The 16,043-nt window shown below is 38.8% G+C and overlaps 1 protein-coding gene across 1 annotated transcript in view; it reads right to left on the bottom strand.

The window, feature by feature from the left end:
- LOC135219760 (poly(A) RNA polymerase, mitochondrial-like) overlaps positions 1-16,043 on the bottom strand; it is a 466,613-nt gene that overhangs the window by 49,175 nt on the left and 401,395 nt on the right. Inside the window, exon 10 of the mRNA XM_064256805.1 lies at positions 12,778-12,891. Within this exon, the coding sequence (XP_064112875.1) occupies positions 12,778-12,891 (114 nt within the window). The remainder of the gene's footprint in view (positions 1-12,777; positions 12,892-16,043) is intronic.

Raw genomic sequence — 16,043 nt, 5'->3', positions numbered from 1 at the left:
TGTCTTCCTGTGCCTTCAGAAGTTCGTACATCTGGTAGAAGGTCGAGTAGTAGCCATTCATGCGGACATCTCCACAGCTCTGTCTTACATTCAAAAACAAGGGGTATCGCTCTTTCACTCTGTTCTCGAAGGAGCAAGAACTTCTACTCTGGGCAGAAGAACATCACATCCAGCTTGTTCCTCATTTTGTTCAGGGGAAGATGAACGTTCTGGTGGACGAGCTCAGCAGAAGGAGGTAAGTTCTTTCATCGGAATGGACTTTGGACATGGATGTTTGCCGGGATCTTTGGAAGGTTTGGGGACGACCGGCCATCGACTTGTTTGCGACGTCCAAGAACAACCGTCTGCAACTGTTCTGCTCCCCCGTTCCAGATCCTCTGGCATGGACAGTAGATGCGATGTTGCTATATTGGTTGGGCCTAGACGCTTACGTGTTTCCCCCTTTCAGGATGATCAGGGAGGTCATAAACAAGGTGAAGTGCCATCTAAATGTTTGCTTAGCGTTGATTGCCCCATTTTCGCCAAGGAAAAGGTGGTTCCCGGTTCTTCTGGACATGTTTGTGGATTATCCGAGGCTACTTTCTCAAAAGAAGTCGCTGCTCAGACAACCGCATTTCCACCGATTCCATCAATGGTTGTCTGCGCTTCAGCTGACAGGATTCAGACTGTCAGGAGTCTCGTCAGGGCGAAAGACTTTTCAAGGAGAGTGACAGAAGACATTGCAAGATGCAGACATGCTTCTGCTAACAACCTTTACCAATCTAAATGGAGCGTCTTCAGAAGATGGTGCAAACAAGCTAAAGTCTCTTCTTCTGAGACCACTGTAAGCCAAATTGTGGCCTTCCTTCTCTTCCTGAGGTCGACAAAGAAGTTATCCCCTTCCACGATTAGAGGACATAGGGCAATGCTCAGTTCGGTGTTCAAACAGAGGACTGGAGCTTTTGATGAACACCGATCTGACAGACCTTATTAGGTCTTTTCAGACATCGAAGATTCCGAGGGACACAGTGTCTTGGAACCTAGATGTATAGTCCTGAAATTCCTTTCCGGACCTCAGATTGAACCTATTCGCTCGTCTTCCATGAAGAACTTGACAAAGAAGACTCTCTTCCTTTTCCCTCTGACTTCAGCGAAACGCATTAGCGAGATGCATGCCATAGACAAAAGAGTACGTTTCACACAAGGGAATGCGGTTTGTTCCTGGTGCCTGAATTTTTTGGCTAAGAACAAACATCCATCAGATCCCTGGCCCCGCTCGTTTGTCGTCAAGAATATTTCAGATATTATCGGACCAGAGGAACAGGAGAGACTTCTATGCCTAGTGTGGGCGTTAAGCTGCTATCTGAAAAGGACGGAGAAGTTGAGGGGGCCCTTGCAGCGTTTATGGTGCTCGGTGAGGAACCTTCACATCTGATGTCTAAGAACGCCATGTCCTTCTTTCTCAGATCCTTAATCACCGAAGCTCACTCTGTGGTAGACGAGGAGTCACTCTCCCTGTTGAAGGTTAAAGCGCACGAAGTTAGAGCGGTCGCTACCTCACTTGCGTTCCACAGTAACCTATCTTTGACAGCGATTCTGCAATCTACTTTCTGGAGATTGATGTCAGTGTTCGTGACGCATTACTTAAGAGTTAGAGACGGTGTTCGAAAACTGCAGTGCTCTGGGTCTTTTATCCATTGCTGTCATGGTGATGGGGGATGCAACATAGAAGGAGCTGGTTCCCTCTAAATTTTGCCTTGTATCAAGGTTGTTGAGTTTTGGGAAGTCTGGAGGTAAGTAGTACCTTGAGTACCTTCCAGTTGTACGGACACTGAAGGTGTTGTTGATATTTTTTATAGTTCTTGGTGTAGGTAACTTTATATTTGTTTATTTATCTGGTTCTTGCCCAGGCCAAGGGCATTTTGTATTTTAATTGTTCCTTGTTCAGTCAGCGGTTAGCGCACGACTGCAAGGAACTTCCCATTTGTAGAGGAGACGCATGGTCCAGCTAACCCTCTCTCTACTAAGTAAGCAGAGCACCAACCAGAGGCAGTACTCTCCTGCTGCAGCTTGCTTACTAGGTATGATATGACAAGCATAAAAGTTCTATGCTTATTATGTAACCCTCCTGATGAATCCATTTCTCAGAATGTGTTATCTCCACTACCCTCCACCTTTCAATTTGGAATCAACTGAATAATTGCTTGGTAAGACTCTGAATAAAAATGATATTTTATTGATAAAATTGTTTTATTCATACTTACCAAGCAATTATTTGATTCGAGTCCTCCCTCCTCCCCACAGGTGGAGCTGGCGGCCAAAATCCATTTGAAGAGGTGCGTTGACGTCATACCCGTTTACCGAAGGTGGGCAGTAACTAGTTACCTGCACTAAAAATAGCGGCGCCGGCGGGAAATTTGAAAGTTAGTCTGCCAAACGTAGGAATCCTACAGCTGAATAATTGCTTGGTAAGTATGAATAAAATATTTTATCATTAAAATATCCTTTTTATTCATAACCTATATAACAGTACAGCCAGTCCCCGGGTTACGACGGGGGTTCCGTTCTTGAGACGCGTTTTAAGCCAAAAATCGTCGTAAGCCGGAACATCATAAAAAATCCTAAGAAAACCTTTCTTTTAATGCTTTGGGTGCATTCAAAACTATGTAAACTGCATTCTTATTGCATTTTTCATTAAAAAAACCCTTCAAATATTATTTTGTATTTTTGGCGTTATATTTCTTCTGCCAGATCAGCGTTGTAGGCGTTGTAACCCGGGAACATGTGTCGTCACCCTGGAAATACTTTCTGATAAATATAATTAAAGAGCGCCACAACCTGTTAAGTGTCACCCACGTAATAATACTCGGTAGCGCCTTCAATGGGATATTACGTTCAAGACTTTAACTGTGCTTGTCAAGCCGTCAGTCCCGTAATAATACGTTTACTCGTATAGAAAGTGTAGGAACATCATTTGATAACACTCTCAGTACACGTAGGCTGTAAATGAAAACTTACTTCCAGCCTGGCAACTCTTTTCTGGTGGTCGCTTATGCTACAAACCCTGGCCCTGGTTTTCTTTCAGTAGGCTTTGGGCGTTTATCGAGACTAGTTGATTTTTGCGTCTTTCACAATGAATGTCCCAAAGAGGAGGAGTACAGTGGTACCTCGAGATACGAGCGTCCTGTGATACGAGTGCTTTGAGACCCGAGGTGGAATTCGGTCAAAATTTGGCCTTGAGACCCCGAGCTGTGTCCCGAGATCCGAGTTGGTTCGGGGACGCCACCGCTAGTTGGCGTTCGCGGGCAGCATCAGCTGGGAGCATCCCACGAGCTCACTCACACGCATGACCGACAGATTTAAGTTGTGTTTGTGAGCTGTACTCGTGTTTTTGCTGTTTTTTCACGAATTAGTGAACTTTTTATCTACCATCATGGGGCCAAAGAAAGTACGTGCAAAGGAGAGTGGCGAGAAGAAGAAGAGAATGCTGACGATAGAGGTAAAGCGAGAAATAATAGAAAAACATGAGCGTGGTGTACGAGTGATGGAACTGGCCCGGGTGTATGAGCGTAGCACATCGACCATTTGTACCATCCTAAAGCAAAAGGATGCCATCAAAAGTGCAAAAACAGCTAAAGGAACTACAATTCTGTCGCAATTAAGGACAAATGTCCATGAAGAAATGGAGAAGCTGCTCTTGGTATGGTTGAAAGAGAAGGAACTAGCGGGAGATACAGTGACGGAGAGTATAATTTGCGAAAAGGCTCGCGTTATTTACGCAGATTTGAAGAAGGAAGAGGCATCAACTTCAGAAGGGGGGGGGGAGCAGAAGACACGTTTAAGGCAAGTCGTGGGTGTGATTCGATAATTTTAAGAAGAGAAGTGGCATTCATTCGGTGGTGAGGCATGGCGAAGCTGCGAGTGCCGATGTAAAGGGAGCTGAAAGGTACATCGTCGAGTTCGCTGAGCTTATTGAGGAGGAAGGCTACATCCCGCAACAAGTCTTTAACTGCGATGAGACGGGATTATTTGGAAAAAAAATGCCACGGAGGACGTACATCACCGAAGAGGAGACGAAGATGCCAGGCCATAAACCCATGAAGGACCGTCTGACCCTTGCATTGTGTGCAAATGCTAGTGGTGACTGTACAGTAAAGCCACTGCTAGTCTGCCATTCTGAAAATCCTCAGAGCGTTCAAGTCACACAAAATTCTGAAAGAAAAAACTGCACGTAATGTGGCGCGCGAATGCAAGGGCAGGGTTACGCGGCAGTTCTTTACAGATTGGGTAAACCTCGTCTTCGGTCCTTCTGTGAAGGAATATCTTCGAAAGAATAACCTCCACTGAAAGCCTTATTAATTTTGGATAATGCTCCGGCCCACCCACCTGGTCTTCAAGATGACATTCTCGAGGAGTTCCAGTTTGTGAAAGTCCTCTACCTCCCACCCAACACGACTTCCATCTTGCAACCAATGGATCAGCAGGTCATTGCAAATTTTAAAAAGCTTTTCACAAAGCACTTGTTCTGCCGATGCGTTGAGGTGACAGAGAGCACCAAGCTTACCCTTCAAGAGTTTTGGAAAGAGCATTACAATATTGTCGTATGTTTACGTATCATTGACTCGGCATGGCAAGAGGTAACGAGACGAACCTTGAACTCGGCTGGAACGGGAAAAAGCTATGGCCTGATGCTGTTTCAGAGAGGGACTTCAAAGGGTTCGAACCCCAAGCAACGGTGGAGGAGATTGTGTCCCTCGGAAAGTCGATGGGTCTGGGAGGTAGATGAGGCGACGTCAACGAACTTGTCGAGGAACATGAGGAGGAACTCTCAATTGAGGAGGAGTTGAAGGAGCTGCAGGTGATGCAACATACGAAGGCCCTGCAAGAGATTAGTAGCAGTAGCGAGGGGGAGGAAGAGCCGGAGGAAGTGATTCCTACAAGTCAAATTAAAGACATGTTAGCAATGTGGGAAACACTTTCGAGTTTCATTGAACAGAAACATCCAGAAAAAGTTTTTCGACTAGTCGTGCTTCAGCGTTATTTAATGACACTTGTTTGACTCATTTCGGAACATTCTAAAAGGGAGGCAGAAGCAAAGCTCTTTGGAAATTTTTGTTAAGAGAAGCGCAAATGAAAGTGCCGAAAGTGATTCTAAAAGGCAGAAAACAAGTGCTGATTAAACTTACGTATCGCTTAGGTTAAGTTTTAAGTTTAAAGTGCAATTTAGTTATTTTTTCAAATTTAAGTTAAGGAAAGTACAAATTTTTATTAAAGTTAAGGAAATGCAGTTTTTAGTTTTAGTTTACATTTTAATGTTATCATTTTGTGTTCGAAAAAAATGCTGTTTACGTTACGGGACTAGCCCCTCCTGCTCCCTCCTCCTCCTCCTCCTCCGCCACTCGACTCCATTAGCCAGCTGCACTAGCTGCACTCGCCTGTCAGCAAGTAAGATTACGTGTTCTTAACTTTTTGTTGTGTTACGTAACTTTGTTATTCATTGCTAAATTTTCGTAACATTTTACTAAAAGGGAGGCAAAAGCAAACCTCTTTCGGTAACTTACAAGAAAAGCGCAAGTGAAACTGCAGTTTTAGTTTACATTTTAATGTTCATTTTTCATTTTCTGTTCCTGATTTACGTAACGTACTAAATGTAGCCGTCCAGCCCTCCCCTCCGTCACTCGCCTCCCTTAGCCGCCCGCACGCGACTGTCACCAAGGTTAGATTAAATAACTTTTCTTTTCTTTATTTTACTTTAATTCTATTCATTACTAAAATATATTACTGTATAATTTTTTTGTACTATATTTCTACATTTATATGTGTGTTCTCTTCATTATTTACGATGGTTTGGGGGTATATTTCATAGGTCTGGAACGGATTAAATATATTTCAGTTAATTTAAATGGGAAAAATTTATTTGAGATACGAGTTTTTCGAGTTCCGAGCCCGGTTCCGGAATGAATTAATCTCGTATCTCAAGGTACCACTGTATTTCTTCAGGTGAGATCAATCAAATACTAGATGAGGAGTCTGATATTGACGACCTATTTGATGATGAGAGCTCTAGTTCTGAATCCTCCAGTGATGAGGATATTGAGGGTACAAATTTTCTTCCGAGTGACTGGACTCCGAAAGGGAGAGTCCCTTTACTTTTGTTGCTGATCCTGGTGTGAAATTTACAGTTGAGGATAAAGAGAAACCATTAGAATATTTTGAGAAATACTTTGATGATGAAATCATTGATTACCTCGTGAAAATAACAAACAGATTTGCAAATCAGTTTCTAAATGAGAATGTAGAACATTTGTCTCCACAATCACGAGTAAATAGATGGTTTGACACTGAAGTAGGATTGTGTGTAGCCCCTTGCTTTAGAGATTGGCATACGAAAGAATAATAGTGCATGTATGTATAATATTTTTCATTCAGTATTATGTAGTCTTTTGAAATAAAATAATACTAGTATTTATTGTTTTTTATTCCAACATAAAATAAATTCCTACACTTAACTACAGTATGAATTATAACCATAAAAATCAATACTAACTTTGACAAACTATCATCAGTGCTATGATTGCTAATTACAAAAAAAGCGTGACGGTACGTTAGCAGAGTTCATCCAAGGGGGACGCTTAACAGGTTAACCTCGGAACGTCGTAAGCCGAACCCGTCACAACCCGGGGACTGCCTGTATATACTATCATTCATAACCTATTGTAAGCTTTCATTGTAGGTACACTTTTTCTATTCAGATATTGGAGAGGCAAATTCTAAACAAATAAACAACGAGGATAAAGTAAACAAATGTTGAACAGCTATGGTAAACAAAGCTGCACCTAACCCTACACAAACCATAAGTCGGACAACAACTTGCTGTAGTAAAATGAAGTCTGCTGTTTCTTATATAATCATTATCATTCCTATGAAAAATATTATCGCAAAAGAAAACAATTCTTATCGAAATCAGTCATTGTCGATATCCCAGGCGAGACACTGGTTCCTATTCCTCCAGCACGCAGTCATTCATATTTCTCCCTCAGACAGATGACACTTCTCTTGATTCTTGGCATTTTGTAAATAGTACATAATAATGCTCTAGAAGAGATGAAAATTGGTTAAGGAAATGCTGCAAATGTGTCACACAGTACAAGAGCTTTGTGACCAAAACACACTCTCACAATTCGCTAATGTTTTATGGGTGAAGACGACACTGTATGTAACTGCTACCCTACACTTATATAAATTGTATATTTCTGAAAATGCATAATAAAAATATGTCAAGACATACAAAATATTTATTATATGTATACTTGTTGGCATCGGACACGCAATACAACGATGACGAGTTCAAAATATCAAGATACACAGATATACATTTATCAATTATTTCATATTTTTTGTAGAGAACGCACCAATCGTTATTGAAGAAAGTGGGTAATTTTAGTGAGACACTAATGCATATTTCTCCACTTTCTACTGTTCAATATTTGCAATCATAATGACATTGAGCACAGTTTGTCACTCAATGTCGCTCAGAGGGCGATATTGAGATACATAGATACATATTTACACTGATATGATATTTTTGAGAGAGAGCCAGTTTTTAATGTAGGTAATGTGTACATATTCTAAAAGGAGAGAAAAGTATATTTCTCACTTCCACCTACAAGTCATATAGACATTTTACAACAATTATTTGTTCAATGTCACTCACAGGCCAGTAGATGTGAAGTGAACAACTTAAAAAAATTCGTAAAAATAAAACCCACCCTAAAAAATAAATATATTTTTGCAATTAACAAAAAACTTCAGGTACATGTTTTAACTTAGACATTAAAAAGAGTTCCAATCAACCAATAAACTAAAAATCAATAATTTCTCAAAAATCGGCTGTTGCAGCACCCCTTAAACCGCAACCGGAGGGCCTCACCATGGTACACATACGTGTGAGGAATTCCCAAAAACCCAAACATCTGAGATGGAAGAAGGTGGGTTGTACTTCTCTTGAAACAGCGAGTCAATTGATCGATACTATGTGTCATAAGAACTTGTCACGATGTCACAATCCCATCCATGACGTCACAGGACCAGACTTACGTACTCTTACAAAAGCAAATATTACTACATGTAAGAGTGGGCTTAATCGTACTCCAACAGAACTGTGATGATAAGTTTATTTCATATATGTCACAGAAGGGGAACCAAAGCAAAGGGCATCGGATGACAAACATCATAATGGAGATGAGATGCTACAGAGGCAGACAAAGGCTACATTGGAGAAGCCGTCTGTCTAAGATTGGTACCCCTGAAGAACGACGTAACTTTCGCATCTGAGTCTGGAAAAGAAGAATATGGCATTGTCCCCACCAACCCAGGATTGGAAAAACCCTTACATATTCACCCAGGCTCTGAAAGGAATACACTGCCGTCAGATCTGAATGGGTTCCAAACTCCCACCACAGCACTGAGTTGGACAAGGTATACCAATACGTGAAGTGGCAACACTGGGATAGCGAAGAGAATGTAGAGGGCTCCCAGGATCTCAGCAGAACACACGCTGCCTTCTCACTTCAAGGCGAACAGCAGGGATGACAACTGTCACACAAGAAGAAGGGGGAAGTCCAGAGGCAAAACAATATCTGAACTGTACTGCCTGAAAAGGGGAAAAAATATGCCTTCACCCTCATGAAGAGAAGAAATACCCCACCATGAGAGAAGGAAAAGAAATATTTTTGTATCTAAGAGAAAGGAGTGAGCCGTATGACTTACACCCCCACCAACAAGGCGGAATTCACACCCTCCCCAAAAAGATGCAAAAGAGAAGAGACGGTAAATTTTGACTGGTCCTGAGCAAGAAGTCGGGACCAACACAATTTCAGAACTTCCCCATTAGTATTCATGTTGAGAAAGTGGAGGAAAACTTCCTGTTAAGACAAATCCATGCACTACACCCTCCTCAGCAACACGGACCTGTAATGTCTCAAACATCTCAATTCACACAAAATCTGAAAGAATGAAACAATACCATGTTCCCAGAAATTGTGTAGTCTGAAACAAAGCATTGTCTAAAAAAAAAAGAAAATAATTAAATACTCACCTAGGAGAAGGTGTTTGAGAAATAACAGTCCTCAGTTATCGGTGGACTCCGTTATCAGCGATCCAGATTTATGGGGCTTGTCTAGTGCCGAAAATCAGCAATTTTTGCCACCATAATTTCCAGTTATTGGTGCCAATATATACCTAAGAAGAGGCATCATTAAGTGGTTATCAGCACCATACGCCCCATTAGTCGCAATTTTTGGTTATCAGCGAAGTGATTTTTAGTGAGCACTAGAAGAGTAATAGTTCTTGGTCTCTTACCAGTCCAGTCATTAACATAATGGCTAACATGCATGCGCAAGTCACTTCTTCCAGATTTTGACGTTGGAAAAACTGGGTTCAGCTTCTCTGAAGACGAGAGAAAATGCCATCTTGTCTCTGAGTCCATTATACTCCATTCAAAATGTTTATCATTACGATACAATACCCGGCTTCAAGACCAAGCTAGAGATATTTCTTTGATATTAACCCTCTTACGCCGAAGCGGTAAAAAAAAAATTGTCTCCCGTGTGCCGGAGGTGTTTCAGAGTGAGCGCGGAAGCGGAAAAAATATTTTTTTCAAAAGATCACAGCGCGCTTAGTTTTCAAGATTAAGAGTTCATTTTTGGCTCCTTTTTTTGTCATTGGCTGAAGTTTAGTATGCAACCATAAGAAATGAAAAAAATTATCATTATCATATATAAATAATGCAATATATGATAGCGCAAAAACAAAATTTCATATATAATTGTATTCAAATCGCGCTGTGCGCAAAACGGTTAAAGGTAACAAGTTACTTTTTTTTCGTTGTAATGTACACTAAATTGCGATCATTTTGGTATATAACACATTGTAAAATGATAAAAGCAACACAGAGAAAATATTATCACAAAATAATGCATGAATTCGTAACGCGCGGACGTAAACAAATATTTTTTTCCTTTTTTTCAAAAATTCACCATAAATCTAAATATTGTTCCTAGAGACTTCCAATTTCCTCCTTTCAAAATGAAGACAAATGATTGAATATTACTACAACTGTAAGAGTATTAGCTTACAATTGCAGTTTTCGACCATATTCGACGAGTTAAAGTTGACCGAATGTCTTTTTTTTATATATATATTTTTTTATATGCAATTATTTCAGAAATAAGAAAAGCTACAACCTTCAAATATTTTTCGTTTTATTCTACATGAAATTGCGCACATTTTCATATATAAAACTCTATGAAATGCCTAATATGAAACGGAGCAAATATTCCGAGAATGGTACGTATGCATTTAGGAGATTTGTGGCGGAGAATCCGCGCACGGAGGGAAGGAAAGATTTTTTGTTAAATTCACCATAAATCTAAATATTTTGCTAGAGACTTCAAATTTGTTTCAAAATGAAGATAAATGACTGAATATTACTAGACTGTAAGAGTTTTAGCTTACAATTACGTTTTTCGACCATTTCGGTAGAGTCAAAGTTGACCGAACGTGGTTTTTTTCTATTTATTTTCGTGATTTATATGCAAATATTTCAAAAATGAGAAAACCTACAACCTTCAATTATTTTTAGTCGTATTCTGCATGAAATTGCACACTTTTCAATCATATAAAAACTTTATGTAACGGCTAATTAAAATGGTGCAAACATTACCACAATCGCACGTATGATTTTTTCGGAAGAGTTACCGCGCGGACGTAAAGAAAATGTTATTTTTTTCATAAATTTACCATAAATCGAAATATTGTGCTAGAGACTTCCAATTTGTTGCAAAATGAAGGTAAATGCTTGAATATTACTACAATATAAGCGTTTTAGCTTACAATTGCGTTTTTTTACCATTTCGGTAGAGTCAAAGTTGACCGAAGGTTGAAATTTTGGCAATTATCGTTATTTATATGAAAATATCTCAAAACTGATAAAAGCTACAACATGGGTTGTTTTTAGTTGTATTGTGCATGAAATTGCGCACATTTCCATATATAAAACTTTATATAACGGCTAATTTTAAAATGGTGCAAACATTACCACAATCGCATGTATGATTTTTTTCGGAAGAGTTACCGCGCGGACGTAAGGAAAAAGTTTTTTCATAAATTCACCATAAATCGAAATATTGTGCTAGAGACTTCCAATTAGTTGCAAAATTAAGGTAAATGATTGAATATTACTAAAATATAAGAGTTTTAGCTTACAATTGCGTTTTTTGACCATTTCGGTAGAGTCAAATTTGACCGAAGGTTGAAATTTTGGCAATTATCGTTATATATATGAAAATACCTCAAAACTGATAAAAGCTACAATCATGAGTATTTTATTGTTGTATTCTACATAAAAATGCGCACATTTTCATATATAATACTTCATGTAACGGCTAATTTACAATGGTAAAAAAATTATGTCAAAGTGACGAAATAATTTCCGAGATGTGTCACAGATACTTTTTAGTGCGGCAAGAAAGAAATTCGCGCTTGCGCGCCTGCGTAACGATTGTAAACAAAACAACACCTTGATCTGTGAACAAGGTCAGAAGCGTGATTCAAAAGTTTTAGGCTGGTAGGAGCCCTATAAGTATTTTTTTTTTTTTTTTTTTTCCGCGAATTTTAAAAAAAACTTTTGTAAGTCGACGTAAAATACGTCCAGTCGGCACACGGAAGACAAAAAATGTCGACGTAAAATACGCACAGTCGGCGTAAGAGGGTTAATCTAGTTCCCATGTACCTCTGGCACACCTTCAAGACAAAACAAGTGACTACACTATCAAACTCACACAAAGGTGGGTGATACCATTTCACCTTGAAGTTCACCTACTAGTTAAAAATTCAAATTCAAGAGCAAAAAACTTCATTCAACTCTCATCATAAATATCCCACAGGAAATCCATCTGGGGCATTGGTTAGTTTAACTTTTGAATCGGTAGAAATTTGCAATGCAATGCAATGGCTTATTGCAATCCTAAAAAAGCCTGGCAAAGATCACACTAAAAAATAAATCCTAAATTTTTAAGATATAATAAAAAATGTTGAGAGGAAGAAATTCAAGTAAAAAAAAAGGTAAAAGTAAAAAGATGGATAAACAAGAGAAGGTACTGCATGCCATCTTACTACAAACAACAGTAGTTTGGTATGTCTGTATGGTGTCTGTAAGCACTTTTCACCGGTGCGGAATCCCAAGTAAGTGCTTAACAGCTGAAGGACCAATTTATTAGCATTAGGGGTTAAAGAGGGGTGAAGGAGAGAGGGTCTTTCCCTACTCTGTGACAACCTAACTAACAAAACCAAGCCATTTTCAAATCATTGCTGAATATGGAAAGATACGGGTGAAAATTACATCCAGGAAAACTACTGCTCCGTTGGTAGTTTATGGTAAACAGTGAATTGTGAATTTTTTTGTTCTGACAAGTAAGGCAGGTACAACAACATAGGAAACAACAAGAAAAGGAAATAAAAAGTTCGAGAGTTAGCTCAGCAAAAAAACACCGGTGTTAGATAACTGTTACTTTAGAGTACAGTCATATTGTCTGGGGCCGTGGCACCCAGCCTCACCGCCCCCACTAACTAAATATTGCTTCACCAAAAGAACTACATTGCTAAATCAAACTCCTTCAAAAGTACTATTGGAACATTGTCACTATCACATAAAATCATTTGAAGTAGAGATTCTCCTTAGACAAAGACTATATAATCACATGTAATTACATATACAGAGTAGGAATAAAATTAACTCACCACAGGTTCCAGGCCTTCCAGGAGATATCGGGCATTGGTAATTTCTGTAGTGAGCCTTTCTAATTCTTCAAAAGTGACATTCCGGCTTACATTGAGGTCCCGTTCAAGGGGATTCTGTTGAGAATTAAAAGCTAAACATATTTGTAAACACAGTCAAGACTAATTTCTGTGCTTCCTTAATCCTTAAATGTTGTGTGAAGACACTGTGCCTCTGAAGTTGAAGCAGTCATTTCATTATTCTTCACACTGTAATTTTACTTATTCTGTCCATTTCATTTGTCTTTTATTATGAAAATGTCTATGCAGATATAAAAGCAAAATGTTATATTTTACTAACATAAAATCATTTTTCATCAAATACGGACCTTCTGTCTTACAGACTATGTTATCTCCACAGATATACATATATGTATGTGTTTGCAAGTAGTATGGATATTTAGGATCAAGATATTTAAAAAGACTGCTTATGAAATTAGAGGTTTTGATAACCTAAATAAAAACATATTATCTAAGTGCAGTTAAGTATAAGAACAATGTTGGCTTATTGCAAAGATGTAAAGTGAGTTCATGTTTGCTTTATAAAATATACAACAACAACAAACATATTACTATTAAGCAGGAGATGAACCCTATTCATATAGAACAAGACCACAGGGGCCACTAACTTGAAATTCAAGCTTCCAAAGATCATGGTGTCAGAGGAGGTAAAAAAAATTAATTAATCAATTAATTAATAAGGAGACTGTTCCACAATCCAATTGTGTGATGAATAAAGGGCCTCTGGAACTGAGAAGTTCTACAGTGAGGCACATCTACTGCATATTGTTGCTGCTGTTCAGCAAATCTGGTTGTTCTCAGCAGGAAAAAGGGATCAGGCACCAATTGTGAATGTTGAAGATCTCTATTAAAATACAACTTATGATAAATTGACAAACAAGAGACCATCCACTGATGGTCCAAGTTGTAACTGCTAATATTAAGAAACAGAAGTTGAGTACATCTTAGTTTAACCAGACCAGTGAGCTTATTAACAGCTCTCCTAGGGCTGGCCCGAAGGATTAGATATTTTTACGTGGCTAGGAGCCAATGGTTACCTAGCAACGGGACCTACAGTTTAATGTGGGATCTGAACCACATTACATCAAGAAATGAATTTCTAATTACCAGAAATAAATTCTTCTGATTCAATGTTGGCAGAGAGGGTGGGTCAAACTCACGACTACTGCCTACCAATGCGGTAGTCACAAGTTCGACTCCCTCAATGTCTGTCAGAGGCAGACACCCACACTGGAGAACAGTATTTAGTAAAGGAAAGGCAAATGACCTGATTGCATTCATTTTATTACTGTTATACACATATGTATACTGTAGAAGGCCTTTCGTACAATACCAAACTTTTGTGCGGCATTTACTGATTCTTTCATTAGATATTTCTCATAAGTAAGATGTGAGTCAAAAGTTACACATACAATAGTTAAACCTTCAGACCCATACAGCAGAATCCCATCCACCTGGAGGGGAGGACGAGTTGGAAAATCTGTACAAGATCTGCTATTCAACAGTTTTTGTTTTACTGGAGTTCAGCCTTCAGCCTCATACCCTGCAAATTATACCATTCACTAATCTACTCTCTTCTTTCCCTTACCTAGCTGTTTTTCCTTGCAACACTTAGGCAAGCTATTGCTGTAAACTGTGTAATGTTTTATAATACATCAGGTAATATCATTCAGTTTATTAAGAATTTTATTTTGGCTACAATGGAAATGAGGAATTGTTTGCCTAATGCAGTTGTGGAGTTTTCTAATCTGATATCTCCTATACAGAGGTATATTGGTTTCATCTCATCTCTCCCTGAGGGCTGATTTACCTTTGGATCCCTCTTGAGTTTATAGTCTACTGACCCTGTCCAAAATTGTTTTCATTTGAAGATTTAAAAAAAGAAAGAGGAAGGGAGAAAATGAAAGGATAAAACAAATTACAGAGGTAAATGGGAACAAGTATTTTAGGGTTAAAAGACAAAAATTAAGAGAGGATGTCTGAGGAAAATGAAATTTTGGGTTGATAGTGTGATTATTTTGAAGATCTGTTAAATGGGAAGGATAGGGGAGAAGCAGATCTGAATAATGGAAGAGAGACAAAGAATATTTAAATTTTCATAATAAAATTTATTATTTGGATACTTACCTACTGTTAAAGTTAGCTATATCTCCCCACCAATTAGGCAAGTAGGCATTTAAATAAAAAACTGAATGGTTGCCTGGATGACTGTCTAGTTTACCTGTTCTCCACCAGGTGTGTTTCGAATGTTTTAGCTCTTGTCAGAATTCTCCTTGACAGCCCACTAAGTTGTGGGGAGGCTGGGTGGGTCTACTTTAACAGTAGGTAAGTATCCAAATAATAAATTTTATTATGAAAATTTATATGAGATGAATTCTACCTACTGTTAAAGTTAGCTGATTCCCACATTAAGAAGGGGATGGTGGGTAGTGCAGCTAGACAAAAATCCGCTCAGCCATTTGAGCTGAAGGTTTCTTGCACGAAACCCAAAACATTCTCAACTGATCTGGAATCCTTGGTGGATTTTACTACTACCAGAAGTGGATTCATTCAGGAGAAGGCTCTCATACGCATGCAGCAAAGAGCAGCCTTGCGGAGGAAACGGCTTTGATTCAGCCAGAATAAAAAAACACCAAGTGGTATGATGGATCCCTGTGCCTGGGTCCAAAAGCTCTATAAAAAACAAGTCACTTAACAAAATACCTTTACGATATAAAGGTATGCTCCTATACAAAATTTGTACCTTCGCACTCCCCAAAATATTAAAACCTGGGATTTAAACAAAAGCCTAAAGAATTGCTCTTTTTTCTGTTCAGGAAAAGACTACCCACTACTAGTAGTGGATTAAGGGCTTTACTGTTGTCAAACACAATTCTGTATACTTAAGATGGTGAGAGGGTAAAATAAAAATTGAATTGTACTTCTACTGTGCCACATCAATCCTATTCTGGAGCAACAAATTGACTTAACACTAAATGAAGTTACAACTGCTGTTCACATAATGAATGTTTACCTTCAAGAAAGGTAGAAGATATGGAACTAGTTCTCATGCACTAGCCTATTCAATACATCACAGAGGACCTCATGTTCCTTTACAAAGACATTATAAGTTTCTAAAAGTCACAACACAAAAGGTTAATTTTGCCCCTTCCAGGCTTAACCTTCACAAATACATTCTAGATTTTCTTAAACCACAAAACAAAGTTAAC

The sequence above is a fragment of the Macrobrachium nipponense genome, chromosome 1, assembly GCF_015104395.2.
Source record: "Macrobrachium nipponense isolate FS-2020 chromosome 1, ASM1510439v2, whole genome shotgun sequence".
NCBI lineage: Eukaryota > Metazoa > Arthropoda > Malacostraca > Decapoda > Palaemonidae > Macrobrachium > Macrobrachium nipponense.
This window is presented reverse-complemented; position numbering and strand designations above follow the sequence as displayed.